The 21,085-nt window shown below is 27.9% G+C and overlaps 3 protein-coding genes across 4 annotated transcripts; all 3 read right to left on the bottom strand.

Annotated features, from left to right (window-relative positions):
* Positions 1–1,206: 1,206 nt before the first annotated feature.
* On the bottom strand, positions 1,207–3,118 carry LOC123262932 (odorant receptor 4-like). The gene is made up of 8 exons (XM_044725427.1): positions 3,036–3,118; positions 2,710–2,967; positions 2,492–2,652; positions 2,097–2,431; positions 1,923–2,022; positions 1,702–1,827; positions 1,430–1,585; positions 1,207–1,344 (listed from the first exon to the last, which is right to left on the bottom strand). The coding sequence occupies exons 1-8, from the start codon at positions 3,052–3,054 to the stop codon at positions 1,291–1,293; spliced, it is 1,209 nt and encodes a 402-aa protein (XP_044581362.1). The 5' UTR covers positions 3,055–3,118; the 3' UTR covers positions 1,207–1,290.
* Positions 3,119–5,277: 2,159 nt separating this feature from the next.
* On the bottom strand, positions 5,278–12,269 carry LOC123262929. 2 transcript variants are annotated; one of them, XM_044725424.1, is made up of 4 exons: positions 11,898–12,269; positions 9,202–10,154; positions 6,729–8,129; positions 5,278–5,556 (listed from the first exon to the last, which is right to left on the bottom strand). In XM_044725424.1, exons 1-4 carry the CDS (start codon positions 11,907–11,909, stop codon positions 5,451–5,453), a joined length of 2,472 nt encoding a protein of 823 aa, XP_044581359.1. In that variant the 5' UTR covers positions 11,910–12,269; the 3' UTR covers positions 5,278–5,450. The 2 variants fall into 2 exon arrangements, with proteins under 2 accessions (XP_044581359.1, XP_044581360.1); XM_044725425.1 differs by having other exon boundaries at positions 5,281–5,556; positions 6,729–8,084; positions 11,898–12,258.
* A 3,884-nt stretch (positions 12,270–16,153) lies between these two features.
* LOC123262931 lies at positions 16,154–19,120 on the bottom strand. The gene is made up of 4 exons (XM_044725426.1): positions 17,904–19,120; positions 17,687–17,797; positions 17,297–17,527; positions 16,154–16,858 (listed from the first exon to the last, which is right to left on the bottom strand). Exons 1-4 carry the CDS (start codon positions 19,067–19,069, stop codon positions 16,774–16,776), a joined length of 1,593 nt encoding a protein of 530 aa, XP_044581361.1. The 5' UTR covers positions 19,070–19,120; the 3' UTR covers positions 16,154–16,773.
* Positions 19,121–21,085: the final 1,965 nt, after the last annotated feature.

Raw genomic sequence — 21,085 nt, 5'->3', positions numbered from 1 at the left:
ATTTTTAACAAATAAATAAAGTTACGAATTAAAAAAAAAAGTCATTGTCATAAGTCCTAGTTTTTTGAAAATTAAAGAAGCTATTATCACTATTTTTGTGTCGATTTCTGGATGTATGTCTCAAATCTCAAAAATAAAATTTTCAAAAAAGTTTTTTTTGTCATAACTTAAAAATCGAATTTTACTTAACGCATTAAAATCAATCAATTTGTTTCAGAAATGTCATCATAGCAAATTTTCAAAAAGTCGTTTTTTCAATATAACTTTCTAATTTCTTGTCGAATTCATTTTTTCGTAGTGTGCAAATTTTTCTTATCGAAGTGTTCTGTAGAAATAAATGAATGCTTATAATAAAAATTGTAAAATTCAATTATTATTTAATATTAACATTGTGGTACTTACTTCAAAGGAGAGATGACTACTAATATAACAATAAATATAGAGATATAAAATTGTGTAAACCATATGCGCAACAATAAACATTATTTCAAGAACTGACAAGTCGTTATTCGTGCTATCAACCAAGTTCTGAAAACGCCAAATTTATTTATGGTATTGATCTGTTGTATCAATTATTCCTTTAATTAACTCGTCTATTCCAATAGAATAAAAAATAATTCAAGGCCGGATTCGCGACAAATTAGCTGACAACTAAACCATTAGCGACAGCTTATTCGTGAGAGTTAGATATCAATTAAATAAAAACGAAATATGTGCGAGGTATTAATGACAAACAAGATAAGGCCCCGACGTAGCGTAAGAACAAACCATTCAATAACGGAGAACGCGCACGTATTAAAGCGAATCTTCGAAAATGAAAAAAGTTGAAGAAAAAGAAAAAGAACCAAGCAGAAGAGTTGGAGATTTGAAAAAAACTAGTTAAAGATATATGTGACTGCATGATATAAAATAATTCCTATTTTAATGGTTCGTATTTTATTTATTCAGTTTTTAAATTTTCAACCAGATGATTGTTATATTTTTTTTTTATTGAAATCTATCTCTACTTCTTAAAATCACAAACGGTAGATAATCTTTTGTGAATAAAAAAAATAAATAAATCATTTGATCAAAAACAAATTTTATTGATTCGTTGAAGAAAAAAGTATAAAAATATATAAAAACTTATTTGATTACATGCTGTAACATATCAAAAAAATTTTAATATATGCAACTAAGCTAAGTGACATAACATTTTATACACAAATTAAATACTGTTTCAGAGAGAAAGAAAAATTCATCCACTGCACGAAATTTTTAAAACTAGAATTACTATAAAAAATTAATAATTTATTGTTTTATTGTCAAAAGCATTGACAAATAGCCAAAAGAAGTCTTCAAAATCTGAAAGAGTTAATCATTATCATTAATAAAAAAAGCTAGTTGATATAAAACTTATTCCAAAGAAATATTATAAAGTTATACTCACAACAAGAAAAAGATGTCTTGAGAATGCGCAAAATTTCCCGGCTGTTATAACAAGAGGCTTGTATGTACGAAAATTAATAAATATCAATAATCGAGCTTCTTTGAAAGGTAAATTGTACCATTTGCTTTCATAACACCATTGATTTATTGACATACTCTAAAAACAAAATGTTTGTAAAAATTTTTTAAATGAAAAAATTTTTCAAATAATTCAAATATTTGCAAGCCCTTTATAAATTATTAAACTTAAAAAGGCTACTGATCTAGACTTACATTGTAAGATAAGCAGTCACCAATATAACAATAAATAAAAAGATGAATAAGAGTGTAAATCATATATGAACTAAAGAACATCATTTCAAGTATCGACATGTCATTACTTTCGTTATCAATCAAACTCTGAAAACTCATTTAATTTTTGTAATAAAATTTATTTTTAGTATAAAAAAAAATTACTATACTAAAAATAATTTTTTCATTCATCTGTTACTTACTGAAGCTAAAACGTAGCCTTGAAAACAAAATGCCAAAGTACATACAAGCATTTGAGGGAGCAAAATAATGCAAAAAGAATTATCGATCAATTTAATCAACCTTAAAAAAAATTGATTTAAAAATTATGTCATCGCTTTATCAATGAAGTAAAAAATGATTTTCTTAATTCTCACTGGTTTAGCTCTTCGTGACGTTTTATGATTCGTCCAAAATTCTTTTGGAATAGATATAAATTTTCTGAATTTGTTTTGTTAATAAGATCTTTTAGTGATATTCCAACAACTGTTAATTGGCCACAAATATGCAACAAAATCATGGACAGGAAACTATCAAAGGATGCGTAGGCAGTTGTTGAGAAGTATGTCGTGAAACACTGAACAGCCCAAGTGGGCAAATAGTATTTATATTCTCTAGTAGAGTAAGGTAAATACGCTGTATAGAGAAGATTAAAAACTAAATTCGAATCGTTGATTATTTGTTCTTTTTTCATTTTTAATGCCAGCCAAATCTGAAATTTAACTCGGATTATTTAATAATCTAACTATCCATTTTATTTCATTCAATCAACCTTAAATAATAAGTATGCAATAATAGTAATATTGATGAGAAAAACAGAAATTATTGAAATTATTCTGCTTAGTTTCGCCATTTCTATCATCACTAATTTTTCTTCTTTTTTTCTCACAACCGCCCAATCTTTAGCAACTGAATCAATCAATACCCGCATTTCTGAAATAATAAAACACGCAGTTAGAAAAAATTATCAATCAAAATAAATTAAATTACCTTTTTTATAGTAATAAAAAATGACCAATTTCATTAGAGCAATAATGAGTGGAATAATGATGGATAGACATTCAATAACGGCGTCCATATTTCCCCAAAGTGGATAAACACTTGCTGTCAGTGGAATCCATATAAAAATTAACACACAAAAAAAGGAAAACCATATTTTGTATTTCTTAATTCCCTTGTTAGACTTGAATGGCCACGCACCGATAAAATTAAGCATGAGCGGATTCCAACCCACAGCATAGGAAAATCCTGATAAAATATTTTTTCTCAATAAAATCTGTTAATAAAATTTTTTTAAATTATCGGGTGGTAAGTACCTTCATTGTAATCGTCCATTGACGTTTTACTGATGATAGATGAATAAAAACTAAAGTTCTATTTGATGACATACCGAAAATTATTGATTATTAACTTCCACGGCGAAAGAAGAATGCATCAATAATACACGATGCAATAAGATAATCTCTCTTGTGTAGATCCGTTTAATTTGTAAAGTTTTAAAGTTTCGATCGAAAATTTATATACAGGAAAAAATTACTTGTGAAAATTTCTCTCTAGTTTTTGCTGCCATATGTTACGTTTTTACTTGGGGGGAAAAAAAAATCTTGCAGAGAAATAAATTAGTGAAAGTAAAAAATACGCTAATTAATGTTGGAAATACTTGATTTTTTTTTAAGGAAAACTCATTAGTGTTACAGTCTATTTAGTGTTTAGAAAGCTTCAAATTTATCTAAAACAATGACAAGCAGTTTATGAGTTTATGAGTGTGATATAGTCCATAAATAATTTATCTGCTAAATTTTTAAAAAATAAAAATGAAAATTTTAAAAGATCTGAGTCATTGTGGGTATAATCATTGTTTAATCAATGTAATAAAATGTTTTTGATGATCATACCCTATCTTATAATCGACTGTAATCACGCAACATTATCATGGAAGTCAAACTATTGAAGTGTCGTCATGGAGCAAATTACCGCATTATCGTGACGAGTTGAATCAAGTAGGCAAGTAGAACTTTGATGCTTTCTCATGACATGTAATGGATAATGTAAACACACGAGCATGAAAACTAATTAATGTACCTAAATGCAAATTTTATTGTTTTTTCATTTTTACTGTTAAATTTTATTTTTTTCAGTATATACTTTTTGAATGAAAGCATTTTATGACTTCTATAATTTAAAAAGTATTAAATACCAAATGTAGGTTGACGCTTAGATAATTTTAAAATATATTCTTAAAAAATAAAAAGTAAGATAAATTTCTTAATCAAATTTAGCATTTACTTTTTGGCAAAGTTTTATTTTCTTTATAATTAATTTTATAGTATTAATTACAAGTAAATATCTTCTTTCAGTTTCTGAAGAATTTTATAATTTAAGAAGTATTAAAAACTAAAAATGGAGGTCAATGCTTAGAAATAATTTAAAAATATATTCTTAATAAAATTTACTATAAAACTATAAATTTTAGAAAATAAATTTCTTAATCAAATTTAATATTTACTTTTTGACAAAGTTTTATTTTCTTTACGATTAATTTTATGGTATTAATTACAAGTAAATTTTTTCTTTCAGTTTCTGAAGAATTTTATAATTTAAGAAATATTAAAAACTAAAAATGGAGGTTGACGCTTAGATAATTTTAAAATATATTCTTAATAAAATTTACTATAAAACTATAAATTTTAAAAGACAAATTTCTTAAACAAATTTAATATTTACTTTTTGACAAAGTTTTATTTTCTTCACGATTAATTTTATGGTATTAATTACAAGTAAATGCCTTTTTTTAGTTTCTGAAGAATTCGATCTGATTGAATGAAGAAACATCTAACTTGATACCTTTAAAGTTGTAAACTACTTTTTGTAAAAATAAACAAGAATTTGATTGATAATAAAAAAACTATTTAATAATAACTCCTGTAATTGCAGATAATTATTATAAATTACTCCTAAGAATCTTTAATATACGACTATTAAGGGTATATCATATTAAAACCGTAATAAAAAGCAGCATGTTTTCATTTCAAGGATGATGGAAAAATTATAATCAGTTTAATAAGAATGTACTTAAGTAATAAAAAGTTATTTTATTATACATTTTTAACAATTATACTTACAAAGTAAAATATATGTTTTTGTTTTTTATAAATAGATTAATTTTTATGAGATTTTAAATATTTTATGCAAAGAATGTTCATTAAAATTAACTGTGGGGTTCAAAAACCCATCATGTAATTATAATGAATATCTTATATTTATAATCATCATAATTTATTTTAAATAAAATCAGGTTCGGCCAATTATAAGCAACAGTACTTTGATAAAGTATTTTACGGTATTGATTATGAGTATAAATTACATAAAAATATAATAATTATAAACAAAAAAATTTTTTTAAATAATTACATCTCTTTCATACTATATTGTTATTTTAAATAATTAAATAGAGAACTAAACATTTTCATATAATTTTTTACAGTCTCTTATTGAATAAATATTTATGTTTTATAAAATCGTATGAAAAATAAATAACTTAATTTTTCATACGACAGCCTCGTAATCGCCGTCAATTATAAATATTATTATTATAGACATTATTTTCATTATTTTATAATAAATAATAAAAAATAAACTAGATTTCACATAAATAAAACCTTAAATAATGTATTAATTTTTTAAGTATTACTTCGATTAATTTCAGATGGCTAATAAATAACATTCTCGGCTTACGTCGCAGGGCAGGCGAATCGTGAACAGTCATGCCTCCTGACGGCTTCCATGACCTCCTGGAAATGGTGAGACACCTGCTGTGTAGCCTCGGGCTGCATTACCCTATGAAAATAAAACAATAGTGTAGAATTTAATTGACGAGACGGAGAAGAAATTTTTTTAAAATTGTACAACTTTATAGTAAAGTATTAAAAGTACAGCGCTTTAGAAAGCGTTGAAAGGGTGTCAACAAATTATTATTGTAATTTATAATAACTGTTAGTACACATTGTCATTGGTTAATAGTATAAATAGTAATTCTTAATAATGAAATTACTGTAATTATATAGCACTTAAAAATAATTTTATTTAATCAACGTTAATTTGTTAAGTTAATAAATAGTTGCATGTTTACGCAGCGAAAAAGACAGTAAAATAAAAAACCTCAATTATTCAAGGTGTGAAAATATTAATAAAAATTTTTTATTTCATTTTATGGGAAAACATTGTTATTATGTCGAATAAAATGATGTTTACTGATAGTTTATTTATATTATTCATGACAATACAATTGTAAATTGTATTACCGTGAAACTATGCTAAGAGGTAAAAGTTTAATCAAGAATGCCGAGCCATTGATGTGTATGAGCGAAAGCCAAAGAAGAAAGTTCGTATAGAATTCTATATAATGTTAACCGTACAGGTTGCCAGATATATAGTTAATTATATCGATAATTAAATCATATGCATACTAACGTTAATATCAATATATATTTTTTAAAGTAATATTATTACATCAGTATTTTTTTCTTATGATAATTTATTTAAACTAATTCTATTTGTTTGATTTAATAAATTTTTTTAAAAAATCACTTTTATAAACTTTCGCTCAACTTTCAAAATACTTTTTTGTATTTTTTTTTTTTTCATTAACATATTTGTAAGCTAGAAAAAATTTTTAAATTTCTGCGGCTTTATGTATTAGTAATATATCAATAAATTGTTTCAAGAAGAAATTTATAAAAAAATGTTCATGAAAATTTATGAAGTAAAGCGTGAATAATTTAAATTCTTAGATTTAAACCATTTAGAAATTTCCAATTTTAATGTAAAATATATTTTATTCGACAAGTAAATTTATAATTCAAGCAATTTTTCCAAAGCCATAAACTTCAAAAGATATTTATAAAAATTTGTTTTTCAGTGTCCAATTTCTAAACCGTTAGAAATGAAAATACCATAACTAAAATGTATTTAAAACAACTAAAAAATGCATAATAAATAAAATAACTTACTGTCTAAATAGCGATTCAATTTTCTTCTCCATGACAAAGCTAGAGTCATGTCCTCTCTGAAGCATAGCCTCGCAGAACATTTTTTTAGCGCATGGCGTGTAAGACCAGTCACCATGAACTAGCGTAACAGCAACTTGATCATCGTCATCAAGTGTTTGTAGCACATTATCGACTTCTTCTTCACCAATACTGCGTATTTGTCTTGCTTTACCACCATTCAATTCATTAGTTGCATCCTGACTGTTGCCCCGTAGAGAAACGTCAATTTCTACAATGTCACTTATTGAATCAGGTCCAGTTCTTCTTAATCTCTGATTAATAGCATCCATGACGTCTTCATTAAAATTTTTATCTTCAACCAGAGGATCCAAACTTCTCTTCCTTCTAGCTTTAATATCTTCCCCGCTAGCTCGTTCTTCGATCAAAAAACCACCATCAAGTTCCCGAGCATTAGCTTGGTGATTGATATTCTCAGAGACTTTTGAATTGTCGGGATAGTAAATATTTGAAACATCTCCAGTATTAGCAGCATCTCTTGAAAGCGCTCTTTGGTATTCATCGAGTGTTTGTCCATCTTCATTGGAACGTCTCAGCATATCAACATCAAGGTAACGACCTACAGCCACGGCACCAATTCCCAAGGCAGCACCGGAGGCAACAAGTCCAAGTGCGGGAATTAAAATTGAAGAGCCTGAAGCAACTGTTCCTACTTTGTCTTGCGCTTCTTGATTGTTGGTACCTCTTGAGAGTCCTAAGTTCTGTGAAATTTTATGTGTCGCTTCAACCAGGGGATCAATCACTGGCTTAGTCAATTGCGAAACCCTTTCAACCCCAGTGGAGAATTGATTTTTAAGTTTTTCTGAAATTTTTATCCAAAATGGTGGCTCAACATGCTGCTTCAAACCGTAAAATTGATGATTCGGGTAATAATTTCTCGTGTTGTATGAATCAACAATATTTTTGTCATTCAATACGTATTTCTTCTTATGACGTTGCTCGGTGAATGAATTCTGGTTGTCAGGAAAGTTATCCGGACGCTTCTTTTCACTTTTTAAAATCTTAGCCGGTTGAACTCCGAGCTCTGGATGTGCGTACTGAAGAACTGGAGCACGCGCGCCAGGCTTCAGTACCAATGGGGCTATTTTTTGACTTTCAGGCGCGTACATCTGCGAAATAGGGTAGCTTTGAGTGTTTTCTGGATGCAACATACGCTTCTGTATATTTGAACGGTAGTTGTCATTTCGTGCCTCGTAGATTTCAGCCTTCAATGCAGCGCTGCGGTGACTGGCTGGGTCCCATTCTAGGTAAACATTGCGCTGGTGATAATGATCGTCGTCATCGTAGTTGCGGCCGTACCTGCGAATCCAGAGTTCCGGGGTTAACGCCTGTTGATGGCTCGTGCTGTTCGAAACAACGTTTCACGTCTGTCTGTCTGTCCTTTTGTGCTCAGGCATTCATTATTTCAACTCAATAATCGTTACTTTATTCTATTCTCTCGTACAATAATTATAACGGCTATTATTCTATTTACTTTTAATTCTGAAAACCGTCACGCTGGTTATAATTATTGCATAAATAAGTCTTTCATAATTTTTGTGTTAAAAAACGTGATAATTATCAAGAATACAGCTCACTTTAAAAGTACCGTCGTTTTTAGAATTTTGTTTCATTAAAAAGTGACGATTAAATCGTAATTTCTTATCTATTATTACTGTTTAATTTTAAGAATAAAATAAAGTCATTTTTTTTATTGTCCAGTGTAAAAAATGACTATTTTAATAAATTGTGTCTGGTAACACGAAAATAGAGAAAATTATTATTTTAACTGAACTCAAGATTATTTCTAATAATTATTAGTAATTTTAAATTTAGTTGCGGATAAAAAAATTTTTTCTATACTAAATTAATGAAAAAAAAAAAAAAAAAAAAAAAAAATGTAATTTACAGAAAAATTTATACTTTGAATTCAATTATTTTGTAGAAAAATTGTTAAATTAAACAAAATTTTGATTACAAAAAAAATAAAAATTCTAAAAATATCTTATTAAACATTTTAATCTCACTGAGCTTTCACTCGGGATCAATGGATTCAAAATGTCATTCAAGAATCACCTAACATTAAAAAATGACAATTTTATTTTTCTTCTTAACTTATTCATTTATGAATAACTTCATTCAAGATACTTTAAGCCTTTACTGTCACTTTAAACTTTAAATTCCAAAGATATCAAAAAGACAATGCGCTTTTGAAATTAAAGGTCGAAATTTTTATTTTTTAAAATAATTGTATCATCAATTACACTGGACTTTTGTTACTGAAAAAGACTATTTTTAATAAAGTTATTTTTTAATTGAAATATATTTCGTAGACAAGTGAGTTGTTTTCATTAACGATTTCAACAAATAATAAAGTAACATTCATTGTGTTGAATAGTTAAATAAACTAAATAATAAATATAAAAAAAAAATTTACCTGCGATTAACATCTTGGAAAAATCGTTCGAATCTCTGTTTCTCAACTTTATTATCCAAGTAAGACTTGGTTTTAGATTCATCATCAACATTAGTAGCAACAGTACCCAGTACTAATTTATTATTAATCACTCTAGCATTTCTCCATGTCTGTATTTTATCAATTGGTTCATCTGGAACACGTTTACCGTGAATAACTGGAGTGCCGTCGGGATCCAGAGTCATAGGCATCCTGTGTGGCGTGGACTTGACATTTATCGCTGACCTCACAGTTACTTCTGGCGGTACATTTTTGCCGTCCCGATTTTTAAAAAAATTAGCGCCGATATTAGTGCGCGTTGACAATTGGGGCACATGGGCGACATATGAATTCGCGGTGTCCTCAGACTTTTCTTTTCTATCTTTGAAATTACGTGCCAGCACCAAACTACTGTAGTTAGTACGTTCTTCTGTAGTCGGTTTAACGTTTGATGATAAAGGTTTCCAATTTAAATAACTTTCTGGCGTTGATGGTAAGTTTAAGGCTTTTCCATCGACATCTAAGGGGGTCCAGCTTCCGTAATCCATCTTCCTGTCACTGCTCTGGGAGGTCTGGGTCTCAGGTTTCACGTACGTTAGCTCATTCTTGCTAACTTTCTCTTCACTATTCGTCTCATTTACATCAGTAACATTTTCGGCATTTATACCTTTGGAATCATTTGAATGTGATAAAGAAGATAAAGACACTGAAGATGCTGTTTCGTTAATTGGATTGGAAATATTCTTAAAAGCTTCTGACTTTTCCCGACGTTTCACTATCAACGTTGCGACATTTCCTTCAGCGGTACGGACTTTTAACTCTTCTGTCTGCCCTGGAAGACTTCTCGACACCTTTAACATTGTTCTAGTGTAACTTGGCTTAGGCACTTGAGCAATCACCGGTAATAAACTCGCCGCCAAGATTAAAATCGTTATCTGTAAGATAAAAAAAAACATTTTAATTCAATACACACTGTCATTTTATTTTATTTTACGAGTTTCTTTTTTTTATAATAATAATAATGATAATTCTTAGCCTTTAATTCAATTGGAATATGCGTGATTATTTTTTATAATTCTGTTACTTGGGTTAAATTATATGTGATGCATATGCATGTTCTCTAGTTCTTTCTCTTGCGTACACTCGGAAAAAAAATCCTAGGTTCTTTGCATTTAAAATGATTACTTTTCGAAAGTTTTAATTTAAAACAATAATTTAATAATTTTCTCACAAGCTCACATTTATAATAAATTGCTATCGAATGATAGAAATAAAATTACAATGTTAAAATATAGCGAATGTCTGTCATTGTTAGAATTACCGACTATCAAGTTTAAATATAGAACAATTAAATGTCTACAATATAATGCAGTATAGTCATTTCATTAAATAATAATATATGGATACATATATAAAATAAGTTAGTAGATCATCAGACGTCAAAACGAAGCATCAGAGAAATTTAATAGCTTGTATGTAGAAATGCATATTATTTGTTCTTAATTCTATTTACATTTGGTCAAATTATTGCTTTTGTTTTTTTTTCTCATAATGATATTCATTAGATTAGAAATTTTATTGACACTTGATAGGTCACTTTCTAATGATGTGATGGGTATAGATGTAAATATTATAAAAAAATACTTTCAATAACTTGAAGATAATTTTTTTAATTATTGTAGATTATAATCGCAGTAAAATTGCTATAAAGTTTTATTGTTATTTGTCAGTTTTTCAGTAAGTTATTCACAATATAAAAATAATTTTTCGATTTGTCAAAATTTTCTATTTTTAAACCGGAAAGTTAATGCCGAAACTTTGACGGAAATTTTTATATACTTTTAATTTTTTTACTTTTATTAAAATTATAGAAGAAATTATGACTGAAGCGAGTAGACTTCGTTGTAATGCGAGTACATTACAACTTACATTATTACAACAATCCGAGTAGGCATTGTTGTAATAAGAAATTAATTTGTTGAAAATTTTCAATAATTTCATTTCTTCGCTGAAGAAATAAAAATTTTTCTCACAACTTTCTTGTTAAAAAAAAAAATTTGTTTGATTTGGAAAAAAACTATTTTGGATGGAAATTCGCAAGTTGTATTTCTAAAATTGTTTTTTTTTTTTTTTAAATCAAAGAATCTTTTTTTCAAGAAGAAAGTTACTATGAGAAAATTTTGGATTTCTTCAGCTAAGAAATAAAACTTGAAAAATTTCAATAAATTAATTTTTTATCACAATGCCCATTTTTTTTCAAAAGCAATTTTTTCTCTCAGTGTACTAAGAAAATGTTTAAAAAAAAATTGAATTTCCATTTTTCTAAAATTTCTACTTGTGCAATTTTTAGAATTTCTTTATGATTTTTTTTTTTATTAAAAACAATTGTCAAATATTTATCAACTTCAGTATCACAAGAATTTTTATAATTACAAAAAAAAAAGTCATGAACAAATAATTAATAGCAAACCTTTGAAAAATAGCAATTGAAAAAGAAGACTACCGGAAGTCAAGAAATAAAAGAATTATTATTAATACCCGCGAACCGTGAATCACGTACACCCACATACATATCATGTATTCACTAAATTTCCGCTCTATATAAATTTCAGTAAACATTAATTGTGATGGAATTAATCAGGTAATTATTTAACTTAAGTAATAAAAAATAACATTACCTGTAGCTTCATTTTGTTTATGTTGTTTTTAAGTATTAATTGGAATAAATTAATGAATATAAGATTGTAAAATCATGGCACGTTGCGTCCTCAATGAAAAATACGGGCACTTTGACTGGACAATCAGTCGTGACGTTGGGGTACGTGTTAAAGTTGCACACGAAAACCAACAAACTTGTCTGGCACCTGTTGACTCCTGGGCAATCCTCACGAGACTGACGGCAATCGGTTCTGTTGGCTCCTCATGTCGTATTGTGGTAGTTCTCTCTGACCCACTTACTCTTGTATTGGCTCTTTGCGTGTTGTATCTGATATACCTTCTGTTGTTTGCTCTCTTATGTATAATACTGAATACTTAGAGCTTGAGTCGAAAGACTGGGACTTAAGAGCCAAGACATTGCTCGATTTTACTTAAAACAAGATACATCTAAGCTTTATGGATTAACAGTAAACATATGAGACCCATTCAGTTATTGTTGATGGGAAAAATGTCATATAACATTAAAAATGATAATAAAAAATACGGTTATATAAATTGAACAATGCCACTTTACACCAACCAAACCGTTACACCTGCAACTTCTGTCAAGGTTGCCATGTAATATCAATTTGTCATTTTTATATATTACTTACTTTATTTTATATTTTACTAAAATCGGCCAACATTTGGTTTAACTTGTCAATTAAATTAATTATTCTGAAATTAATGGACATTTTATAATTTTTATATGAAAATAAATTTAGCAGATATTTAATAATTTGAAGAATTTTTTTTCTAAATAAATTATGGCAAAAAAATTGACATTTTGACTTTTAAAAAATGCAATTTTTTAAAAGTAATTTTTTTGAACAAATTTGTTTATTCAATAAAATTAAAAAATTTTCTAGTGACTGCTAACTTTAATGTTATAATTTTTATAAGTTCTTAAAAATACAAACTATCATAAAAAAAATTGTAAAAAATTCTAAATATAGAAATTAAAAAAAAATTAGATAAAAAAAAATTTATAAAATTGTTAGTTATCAAATTTCAGTTGTAGAAAAATATTACAAAAAAATTTGCATTAATAATTTTTAAAATTTTTACAGGTGCATTTTTGTTAAATTTTCTTCATGATAAATTATTAAAAAAAAAAAATTGTCAACTGTCCGTTGATTTCAGTGAAATAATTTTATTTTTTTTTTTTTTTTTTTCAGTGAGAGTAATTATTTTAAAGTTACGCGAGACAACCTGGAGCCGACTTATCTGAAAATAAATATGGTTAAGATGAAAAAATGACAAAACAGTGTGAAAAAATATGCTAACATATTAATAATAGTTTCACCGATCTCGTTTATGGGAAAGTTTAACACTAATTTATCCTCTAATTAACTCTTCAATAAGACACGACATGATGGTTCATTTAGTTGTACATACAATCCCATTTTTCGGATGACTTATCGCTGTCTATTTGGGTGGCTATGTCCATCACATCTCATACTCAATCTTATAAAAAATAAACGCGTGCGAAAGACTCACCTGTCGACACCACTGCATAACGCAACACATATTTATACATATAGAACTTTGTATGGTGAAGAATGACAAAGAAGAAGAATAAGAAGAAGAGTTCAGAGACCTCGAGTGAAAGTTTTAGTGTGATGATACCTATGACGATGCTCACTGACCCCATACAGATGATTAAATTTAATCTGTTGAATTAAATAATTAGTATTCACATTCATAATTTTAAATTTATATGTTTTTTGATACATAGATCAAATGGTTGAAATCCTAAGTAATTCTTAATGGATTACATGTTAAGTATTATGGTTATGATTTATATTTTATTTGGAGAAAAAAGTAAAACGTTGCATGTAAAAGATGATACATTGTAAGTATTAGGATTAGAATAATTCTTATTTATATATAAATTCATTTTTTTCCAGGTTACGGAGTTATGTAAAAACTGAGTTGAATAATTTTTTAGTGAATGAAAGCTATGAATAAGAAAGAGAGATTGTGTTACAAAAAATTGATAGCGTTTTTTATTTTTTTAATGAAGAAAGAAAACGTAACTTTCGTGAACAATCAGATCAGTCGGTGAATTAAAATTTTATATGAAAATAAATGAATTATCATACATAGTCGTGACTAATGTGCTTTGTCACGGTCAATTGATCGTGATACTCGATAAGTACTTTAAAAAATATACGCTTGCTCAAATAATAATAACTCCAATAGTAACAAGTATGACAACTCAATTAATATCCTTAATAGTTGTTAATTGTTAATAAATAAATATCTAATTTGATCGATTACTTTTTAGTTTAAAATAAAATATTTTCTTGTAAGTGTTACACGCTACTTTTTTTCTTAATTACTGTTTTAAATTAAACATTCGTGATTTATTATTGGCTATAAATTTAGAGATAAACTGCAGTTTTTTATTAAACGAAAATTTTTATATATTTACAAATAAAAATAAATAGGTATTCTTAACTAAAGTAATTTTAAGCTTGAAAATAATTTTTTTACAGTGGAATTTGACGCAAGCAAGATGCCATTGTTAAATGAATGAAAGATCAACAATGAATTACATGTAAATTTTATACTGTATTGTAAAAATCTGATGTCCTTTTAAAGCGACGCATTCAAAATTGCGATAAAAATTTATACAAGACAATCACCTACGTGTTTCATCACTTTCAATTGATCACCAAGGACTGTTTAATTTTTTATTTCTTACCTATTGTTCAAATGAAATGAAAGCTTACTCTTTTCCTTGACACATCAAACTCGCGGTTTGTAATCAATTTTTATAACTTTATAAGTTTATTCATTGACATTTATTTGTCATACATATTTTATTGGGTTAAAGATGAAGAAAACTATTTAAAAACCCGTAAATATTTTCTTTTTTATGTCATGCTTATAATTATCTTAAGTAATTACAAAAAAAAAAACGTAAAATGAATCTTCATTACAATCCTCTTTAAAGTTATTATTTCATACTAAATAATATTTAGCCTTGACTAATTGCAATGTACTTTCAAAAAATAAAATTTAATACGTATTAAAATACATATGATGAGGAAGTAATTTATTTTTATATTTGTGAAGAAAACATTTATTTTATTCACACAATCAACCTTTTTACTTATTTCTTTATTCGATACAAGTGAAAACTATCAGATGACCCGAAAAATTCAATTCAACGGAATTATCTCAAAAAAATTTTTTACACTATAATTTTTAACTCGTCATCATTACCGATATGTCTTCTTTCAAAAAAAAAAAAATTCATACCGATGTACTTATGCTCATAATCATACTTAAAATTTTTTTACACGTGAGAAATTTATCGAGAAGAAATCATTGTTACCTGAATATTAATTGAAAATTTTTCATTTTTAGTTTATATGTAAAAAAAAGATGCCTATACACTGAGAAAAAACAAATTTTTTGTCCAGAAAAAAATTTCTTGGCTTAAGAATCATTAATAATAAATTTTGGTTTTTTGACAAAAGAATATCAATATCTATTATGATAATAATATATTGGCATTAATTTTGATAGATTAACAAACGAATAGGTTCACTTGAATTAAACAAAAAATAATTCGATCAATTCTTGTGACAGAAAAATTTTCTCAAGAAATACCGGGATTCTTTTCAATGCATATAACTGATATTTTATTACCAATAAATCTAAAATACTATAAGAGAAATATCATAAAAATAAATATGTTTGTTTTATAGAAAAGATGCTGAGAATATCTGAATCAGTTTATGACGTAGGTGAAAAGCATTCATGTGGCCTAAACCAGCAATGAAAAATATTAACGATCGTATACTTAGAAGATCAAAATATAAGTATTTAATATTATACATTAAATTCTTTTGAAATAAAATTAAAAAGGAAAAAAATTATTGATGATATGTAAACATTGGTGAAAACAGAGATGAAAACTCGTCTGGGAATTTTCTACTGCCGACTAATCGCGTGGACCGGTTCCGTAGTCAGATACTTTGGAATTTTTCATTTAAGTGGGACTTAAATCGCTTGTATTTCCAGTCATATTGACTTTCTAACATATGATTAATCATATTAATTCATACAATAGAATCGAATTTTAAAAACTGAAAACAGTAATTACAATTATTTAAAATATTTATGTATTCGTAAAAGTATGATATTAAAAAAAATAGAAGTAGCAGTTTGATAAAATAATTATTGATAATTAGGATTAAAAAAATTATAGACTATTTGTAACAAATAATTACTTAATGGAATAATGAAATCGATTATCAGAGAGTAAGGTGAGAAATAATTAGTATTTGACCTGGACTTCCGGTCTCATCTTGAGAGGTCACAAGTGTATTTATACACATATATATTTAAATATGTTTATATACACTAATACACCAGCGAGATGGGATAATCGAGCTCGTCTTGCGATGCGGATAAGTGAGAACGAATTCTCAGGCCACACTGGCACACAAGTCTGACCCACTTGCAACTACTTTCACTGGCGCTCGAGCCAACAGAAAAAAATAAGATTAAAAAATAACTAAGATAAAAAAGAGATAAAAGTATGAGAAAGAAAGAGTAAGTATGATAAAAGAGAAATGAATAGGACATAAAAGGGTTTTTACTATTTAACACTTTTAGTTTAACTTTATCTAACTTCTTTTTTTTCCTTGACTACTATTTTATACCATAGACTTGTATTTTCACACACAAACTTACTAGTACAATCATATAATGTTTGTTTTTACAGTAATTTAGAAAAGCAATTTACGAAATTCCACATTTGGTGACACTCCTAGAAATTAAGTCAATAAAAATTCTATCGACAACTTTTTTTTTTTCTTCATTTGTTTGTTTCCTTTTTTAGCATTTTATAAAACTACAATCTTTTTTTTTTACTGCGGCAACTATTTCTTCCAACTCATTACTTTTTGCTTCTTCAGTTGACCTGAAAAAAAAAAAAAAAAAAAAAAAAAAACAAATAAAATTTAATTAAAACTCTCGGTAGATATGCATCCATATCTACAATTATTGAATACCAATAATTTGCAAAAAATTTTTATCGAGTTTCAAAATAATAATTTTATATGTGTATTTTACTTCTTCCAATTAGCCAAGTTAAAAAAAAATTAAGATTAATCTAGATTTCTAAATAAATTAAAAACAAATAAACATAAACGGGAATTCAATAAACGGTATATGTTATTATTACTAATTATTATTTTACTAATTTTATCGCCAATATTAAAAAAATTAATTAATTGAAAAAATCAAGAAAAATGTCATAACAAAATTAAAATTTCTAGAAAATATCATTAGTTGCACAAACTGATATATAATGAATAATGAATTTAATAATTATTTATGAAAATAAAAAATACAATACTTGATAGTTAAATTCCAAAGAAGACTACTGAGTAAATCAGTACTTTTATCAGCTCCACGTAATATAATTTCGCATATTGATTTATCCTCGCATGTTTTATTGTAATCATAATCGGCATATTTATTTTTATTTTCTTTGTAATCCTCTTCTTCATCGAAACTTTCTAGCGATGTTTTATGCTCAAGTGGAAGATGAATGGCCCGCAATTTCGATAATACAATATTTGGCTGCCTGATAAAAATAAAATTATTGCTGTGATTTTAACCATGTATAATAATAATAATTATAATAAATAAAATATGTACTCATAAATATAAACATAAATATAAATATATTAACAAAAAAAAAAAAAAAAAAAAAACATTTTAAGTCATTTTTTATCCATCTTACGAAGTATTGCCATCAATCTTAACGGTATTGGGTGGTTTAAGTGCAGCAATAAGAAGCCCAAGAGGTAAAAAGGCACCGATCAGATGAATAATCTTGTTCCAAGGTGAAATTCTATAAGTATATATCAAACGCGTGTTGTATTATATCAGCATAACATACAATTCATTAATCGTCATCATAAATTTTAAAATACAGTTTAACAAAAAAATATTATTACTGTTTCTGCTGTGGCGCTATGGCATATCCGTATCCGTGATTCGGATAATGTACTTCTGTAGCCTGCTCCTGGGGGTGGTAATATTTATAAGGAAACTTTCGAGTCCGGGTAAATGAGGTCTCACGGTGTGAACTCAAGTAAACGACAGCCTCCGGCTTATCAATTACGACTTCCGGATGCATATATCCAGGATTCTGCAGATAGTACTGATGATAGTAAGGATTCATTTCCGGCTTTTCTAACCCAGTACTTTCAGGAACAGCGTACTGATACTGATAGTGATACGGTGGATCCGCTACAGCATGTTGAGTTTGTTTCGGATAATTCACCTCCAAAGTCGGCTCTGGCAGACTGTAATGATAGTGACTGTGATGATTATTATTCCAATTCGGGTGTCTTTCATCACTGTCTGCAAAAGATTGATGGTAAGAAATTTCTGGACTCCTGGTCGTTTCTTGATCCAACTGGTGATTGTTTACTTCTTGATCAGGACTGTGATTTACAACATACTGAGGTTCTTGGTTTGCTTGATTCTTGTCTGGATTATCTTGAGAAGAAATTTCCTGACCGGACTGACTGTGACTCAAATTGACATCTTCCATCGGTGCTGGAGGATGTACAACCACGTAACCTTCACCCTGAATTTCATGGTACGAGTTAGCATCATCTTCAGCTTCAGAAGCGATAGGAACACCAGCGCTGTCCGGTTGCGGCTGTTGGTCATTCTGCTTTCTCTGGTAATCGTAAATAAACTTGATCTGCTGCTTTGCCGGCGGTTGGAGAGACACCACGGTTTTAGCTTTCACTGGACTCTCGTGGGGAACTATTTTTCTACGAGAAATCCCAGACTTTGATGATAACGAGCTGGCCGTTGCTAATGGAAATTTTATTCTGTTTCCAACTGTACTCGTTGGCACTTCTTCAGGTTCTATTGCACCCAAATGCTCACTAGGTCGAAAATCACTGTCCTTTTCAGCTACCGATGATTTAAAAACTTTTTTTGAAGATACACTGTTATTTGCAACATTGAGCTTAACGTCAGTTGAATTCAATCCGGGAAGAAAAAGTTCAGACACTTGAGACCGATTTGACACAGGGTGAAGATTTTCGATGCATTCAACACTATTGAAAAACACAAAAAGTAGCATAACTGGTAAACGATTCATACTTATGTTTAAAATATTTTAACAATTAACAAAACATTAGTCTTCTTTTAAAACCGCGAATTTATTTTAATTAGTAATAATGATAATAATTTTCATAAATATGTAAAATGTATGTGTAAAATTGAGTTATTAAACAAAAAAGACCGTCCTGCTGTCATTAGATGAACTTATACTGAACAACTAAACTGTGTCTTGTGTCCTCGCGCATCTTTATTCTTCATGAAGTAGTGGTTTCTAAAAAGCGTGAAGACACATAATGTCTCTTAATCGTCGTCCACTCCAGTTGTCTAGTTGGAAAAATAGTAAATTTACGTTTACAACCATTACATGTGGCCAGCAGTCATCAGTCTTCCGTTAAAGACATTTAGTTCCAGTAGTTGACAATACCTTTAGTATCACGCAGTATATCTTTACATATATATCTCTACAAGAAGAAATGACTTGATGAAACAACAAGAAAATTAAAAAAACAACAATAAAAACAAAAAATTAGCTACTTTTTAGAATTGAGTGTTAAGGAAATGATTTTCGTTAGATAGGAAACGGGACAAGTGGTCATCAAACACTTGGAACCAGGTCAACTCTACTAAATTTCGCTAGAAAGTTTTTTGTTATTGTTATTATCAGTTTAAATAATTTAAAAATGTGAACTATGCGATCTTTGTTTCAATACTTTTAGTTTTTTGTTAGAGATGGGTGGATTTTTTTATCAACATTTAATCGATAACGATCGGCAGACTTGAGCAGAGAAGAGGCATAGCCATTACGCTTACGTTAATAACGATCCTTTTCTTATTGCAATCGCAGCATCGAAGTAAGTGGATTGCCCGACAATGAATGAAAGTAGCATTCGCACCACAGAGGTGTTTTTTGCTATAATCACAGCGATATGACCTGATTCCTAGGTTCGAGTAGGCCAAACAGTACATTTAACAACAACAAACAATTATTACTTTGAGATTTAATGATTCACTTGGTAATTTTTAGATTATTGTACAAATATCAACTACATTTAAAACTCCTTTAATTTTCTTTGGTCAATATTTATTTTTACTGCGAGTAATTATTCGAAGAAAAAATATATTAAGATTTTCGGATTAATCATTCGTTTTTATCAGAAAAGGTTGAAGAAAGAAAAATTGAAGGTGGTAAAGAATCGAAAGATCATCGCGATGACTTTGTCGAGGTTTCTCGGCCAAACACTTAAATTATTATTATGGGAAAAGAAAAGTCGTGAATCATGATTTATACTTAAGAATTATTTTTAAAATTACAATTTTTTATTGTTGGATAAAAATAGACGATGATTGTTATTGCACCGATAAAAACTAAATAAATAAAAGTCGGTTAATTTATTTAAATTTTAGTCTTGTAGTTTTTTTATTTCCACTGCGCTTAATTTTGATAAAACTCTTTTTTTATTTTTTTTTAGAAACTTTCGAATTTATATAAAAAAATGCTGTAGATAAAGAAAAAACCATGGATAAAATAATGTTTAAAAAATCTAGAGATTTTGGAATAAAAAAATGAGAAAAATTATATCTAAAAATTAATTATTTAATAACGATTAATCTATAACTACCTCAAAAAAAAAAAAAAAAAAAAAAACTTTCCCGGATGTGAGTAAAATTAATATTAGATACGCACGTTTTGTACAGAAAGCGAGTTCAAAGTGCGTGCCCAAAGTTTAAATGCTGCTTTAGTTGACGACGAGATAGTATAAATTGTAAGATTCTATGAATAAGATTTCACTTTTTCTTCTTTCTCTCCATCATAAATTTGCCCTACTTGTTCAAATGCATAAAGAAAAATAAAATAAGGAAAAAATAAACTTGGATTTTATTCTCTTTAAATTGTCATAGAGATAATATTATATTACTCTATATAAATGCATATGGTATTATTAATATCATATCTCAACTATTATAGTTGCCAGGGAAATTGCTACTCACTAGTGCATTCGAGAGAGAAAATGAATTTATATACGAGAAAGTCGAGTTATTAAAAAATAATAGT

Source organism: Cotesia glomerata, linkage group LG4 (assembly GCF_020080835.1).
Source record: "Cotesia glomerata isolate CgM1 linkage group LG4, MPM_Cglom_v2.3, whole genome shotgun sequence".
NCBI lineage: Eukaryota > Metazoa > Arthropoda > Insecta > Hymenoptera > Braconidae > Cotesia > Cotesia glomerata.
The sequence above is the reverse complement of the archived record's forward strand: the minus strand, read 5'-3'. Positions and strand labels throughout refer to the sequence as shown.